This window comes from Lycium barbarum, chromosome 8 (assembly GCF_019175385.1).
Source record: "Lycium barbarum isolate Lr01 chromosome 8, ASM1917538v2, whole genome shotgun sequence".
Lineage (NCBI taxonomy): Eukaryota > Viridiplantae > Streptophyta > Magnoliopsida > Solanales > Solanaceae > Lycium > Lycium barbarum.
The window spans coordinates 126,023,069-126,027,679 of record NC_083344.1 but is presented as its reverse complement, the minus strand read 5'-3'; the positions used below and the strand labels follow the sequence as shown (position 1 = coordinate 126,027,679).

The 4,611-nt window shown below is 32.9% G+C and overlaps 1 protein-coding gene across 1 annotated transcript; it reads right to left on the bottom strand.

The window, feature by feature from the left end:
• LOC132605438 (casparian strip membrane protein 1) lies at positions 1–2,102 on the bottom strand. Its single transcript, XM_060318584.1, has 3 exons — positions 1,545–2,102; positions 987–1,110; positions 1–517 (listed from the first exon to the last, which is right to left on the bottom strand). Exons 1-3 carry the CDS (start codon positions 1,835–1,837, stop codon positions 302–304), a joined length of 633 nt encoding a protein of 210 aa, XP_060174567.1. The 5' UTR covers positions 1,838–2,102; the 3' UTR covers positions 1–301.
• Positions 2,103–4,611: the final 2,509 nt, after the last annotated feature.

Below are 4,611 nucleotides of genomic sequence, written 5' to 3'. Positions count from 1 at the left end.
TACCATAAAGTTAAATTATGATAATTACAGCATTTGCAATACAGATCCTCTGAATTACCAATGGGATTTACCAGACTCCACAAACTTCACCCTTCTTAATGAGAATCTAAAGACAGACACACAAAGTACAAACCTTAACAAAAGAAATACATCAACAATAAGATCCAATAACACTTTTTATCCAATATACAAAGATTACAAGTACTTTTCATCATTTTGAGCAATTCTGAAACAACGAGATGAGTGAATGAAGATGTCGCAAACAATAGCAAATACTTTTTCCATAAAAACGAACTTGTTCTTAGTGTCTTCGAAGAGCGAAAGCAGACAGAACCACCGTGATGATCAAGATCACCACCGTGATAAAGGCGGCCACCACAGCTCCACTGGTCCTTTCGCAGAAATCACCAAATTGTTGGCAAATTGCTAGCCAGTTTGCATCTTCATTTCCATTGTGAGCCAAGAACACTATGGCTGCTGTTGACCCTGCTGCACCAGTCGCCAATGCAATGAACACCTTCGAAATTGTCATGAAAGCATAACAATTTAAAAAAGTTAATTACTTACTACAAAATTTTAAATATGTTTGCGATTAGTGGCGGAGACACCCTATTTATAAAGTATCATTCTACACCCTTAAATAAGAGGTTTCACTCTATACGACCGGTTCGCAATATCATTTTCAGTTTATGGTCAAATCTGGATCATTTCGCATAGTTCAAAGGTAAATTTAATTATTTTCTCTTGTTAAAAAGATCCACGTGTTGGAAAGCTTCCACCAATAGTAAGTAAAAACATAATTGGGTCAATCTTATAACGACAAGGGTATATTCGACCCCTACTATTAATGGAAGGGAAATTTGGACCATTTAGCAAAGTTCAGGGGCAAATTTGGATTACTTCGCAAAGTCCAGAAGCAAAATTGAACTTTTTTCCTGGAATTGTTACTTCAGATTAATGAGTTTAAATTAGAGAAGTGTCCATACCGTGTCAAATATAATGAGGAGCAGCCGGGGTACAACTGCATGGGGTCGTACAATGCACACTATAGAGAAAGGTACAGAGAGGACGAGATAGGCAACAACTAATGCCATAGCTATCACAAAAAACCTGTAACATATAGCAAATCAATTAATTCCCATATACAATGCAGTATAAAGTAACTCTTTACTCATCAAGTTGTCTTATACATAAATAATTTTAAAAAGTTGCCAATATTGGAAGTTTGGTCAAGCTCCTGGGAAGTCAAAAGTGTTCAATTCAGAGATTTGAGGTTTTGGCCAAGCTTTCAGGATATAAAGTACTAAGTGTTTTTTATTAGTAGTAGAAACAGTATTCTAGAAGCTGAAAAAGTAGTTTTTTTTCCCTAAATTACTTTTGGAACGTTGGCTAAAGCACAAATTTATGTTCTAATATTGGCAAAAACATTTCTCAAATTAATTAGCCAAATACAAAATGCTACTTTTCAAAAATATTTTTGCAAAAAGCTTTGTAAAATAAGTAAATTTTGGCAGTTTGGTCAAACAGGCTATTAATTTGCTTACGTGAAAGTTGGAAGGTCATCATAGTTAGCTTCGAACTGAAAGAACTGAGTGAAGAAAGGAAGAGTTTCTTCAGTAGTTGCCATAGCAACAGCAGCACCTATTGCAGAAGCAATAGCGGCTATTCTCAAAATGAGGTCAAAAATTGCAATGCCTCTTTTAGCACCTCCTTTTGCAAGTTTAGCAGTAGCAGCTGCAGCAACAACAGGAGCTGCAGTTCCCAAAAGTGGGGCTTTTCCTTTCCTTTCTTTGTTGGTTTCCTCAACATCAATTTTGGTTGACTCACTTTTCTCCATTTTTGCAAGAAAGAAGAAAACATGAACAAAAGTGGCTATTTGCTTGGTTGTGTTGAGAATAGGAAGATGGAGTAGAACTTATATAGTGAGGATTTGTAGGGTGGACTTATATACTACTAATAAACATTATTGTTGTTTTGGTAATGGAACAAGCAAGAAGAGTGGTTGTTTAATAAAAATACTGTAGTAGGTAGAGTATGAAAATTTGTCAATGATCTCACTTTTGAATCAGAAAGCAAAAAGATGGAGATGATGGAGCAGATAGATTGGGCAAGGATAGGTGGAGTGGAACTAGTTTGAAATAATTAGAAAATTATATATACCACTCAATATTCCAATTTATGCTACAAATATTTGATTTAGCATAATCTCTAAAATAAGTAAATTAATTTTGTAGTCTAAAACAAATCCTTGACAGCCAGCTATAAATCATCTCAAATGTGACATTTTTTTTTTAAACTTATCGTAGTATTCGGCTAACTTACACGCATCTTGATTAATTTTACATATATCTACTATCTTTTACTAGCACATGCTTATACTGTCCACCAAAATTTAGACATGTGTGAAATCTAATCCTTGCGATTGAACTCCAATTAGTATAGATACCACGTGACATTTTTTTGACGATGGACTAAAAAAAATTACATAAATTGAAACAAAACAAGTGCCGTATAATATCTTTTTACATGGAAGAGTGGATACTTCAAATCAAGTTTTTGAGTTGTCAAATTTTTTATTATTTTTTTTAATTTGTGAGTTGTCAACTAAACAACGAACTTCTACCCTAACACCTACCCCAACTTCTATGGTTGATGTCGTTTAGACATCAAGACTTTTAGACTTTAGAAAGTCGAACTAAACAATATTTCATTGGTGTCCTGGGGGCATAAATTTATGATAGTCGAATATTGAAACTATATAAAAAAAAATATTTTTATCACTAATATTTTCATCATTTCTTTTTTAAGCAATCAATGCCATTTCGTTATCTATTTTAATAATAGTGATGTACATTTTTTTCTTCTCAATATTAATTTACTTGCTAATAAGCGCAAAAAATTGTGAAAGAATTTATTACTATTAAAAAAATATATTTAGGGTCTAACTCAACTCAAAAGCTAGCGCATAAGTAGATAACTAATCAAGACTATATAGAGAGACCTTCCGTCCTTAAAGAGCCGATGTGAAACTCTATAACATCTATAAATATGATCGCATATACTAGATTTTTCTTCAAAATAAATATTTATATTAAATGTTCTAAAAGATGATATTTAAATTTACCGGTAATTTAATTAAGTTTCGATTTGACTTTTTTTAGTTAATACCAAATCAAATTAAATATTATTGACTTTTTTTCAACGCCAAAACATAATAAGTTTATGTTTTCGTCGGTTAAATTCAATTTGTTTATTTGTTTTGCTTGAAAAATCAGCTAACACTAAATCTTCATCCAGAGTCAAAAGTGCAAATCGTCATCAGAGTCGGCTGAGATATTTTGCTTATGGGTTATTGATTTTTTTTTTAATTTGCTGGTTTTGAGATAAATTATTCACACATATTAAATAATTTTTTAAACATAAATACACAGTTTGAGATAAAGTTATTGAGTTCTACAGAACCACGTAACTATTATTGAGACTCCGCCTTGACTTTAATACATATTGGTTAATAAAAATATAGAAATTGAGAGAATCAAACCACTAAAAAAGTTAAATGTTAAACCCAAATTTTAAAAGTAAGAAAAACGTATATATACGAGCGCAAAAGTATAGTTTATCTAAAGATAATTCCATCGTCTATACTATTAGTCCTCAGCATCTGATATTTTATGACACACTCAATTTTGTATCCTAATCAGTATGTGTTAATAATAGAGCTCGTAGTTTGAATCTTAAAATTAATTACAAATTACCCTTGTTAGAAAGTTACCACAAAAAAAAGTTACTTCAAAATAAAGTAATCAAGAAAACAAATTACTTGCCACAAATTTTGGTGCTTTTTTCCATCTCCCATATGGATTAGGCTTGGGTATTAGGGAAAGGGGTAATCCTATTTCTAGTGGGTAATGGTCATTATTTCATCTATATAAGCATTAAGAGTTATTTCATTGTAACGTACACATACTTTCCATTCTTTCACTCTCAAGATCCATCTCGTCCAAGGTTATTCAATCTGAATTCCTTTCCAAATAGATTGAATTCCTTTCCAAATAAAACTTTCTTAAAATTTCGTTTTTGACAATCAATGGAGAAATAACCACAAACACTAACATTGATGATCCAACCAATCATCCTAAGCACTATTATTTGGCCCGAGGGATATTACTTGGACTGATTGTAGCATTGGGTATTGTCCTAGCTTCTTCACTGTTTGGGGCTGCTGCAACATTCCAAAACCCTAAGTTTCATCTTCTCTCAACCTCATCACCATCTCCCGGCTTTTCTGTAATCAACAATTTTAAGTATGATAATACGGTGTACAATTCTGGTACTTGGAACCTTTCTTTCATGGTCAAGAATCCTAATAATAACTATATTATCTTCTACGATGATCTTGGGGCAAAGATTTCACACAATGACGACATCTATTGGCAAGCAAATGTTTCTGCTAGCTTCTATCAAGAAGAAAAAACTCAAAACGTCATTGATGCAGCTTTTGGCGCTTTGAATGACACTATTTGTCACGACCCAGCCCCGTGGGCCGCGACTGGTGCCCTATTTGGACACCCAAACAGACTTACATGCCAGATCGACATATCAAAGATTTAT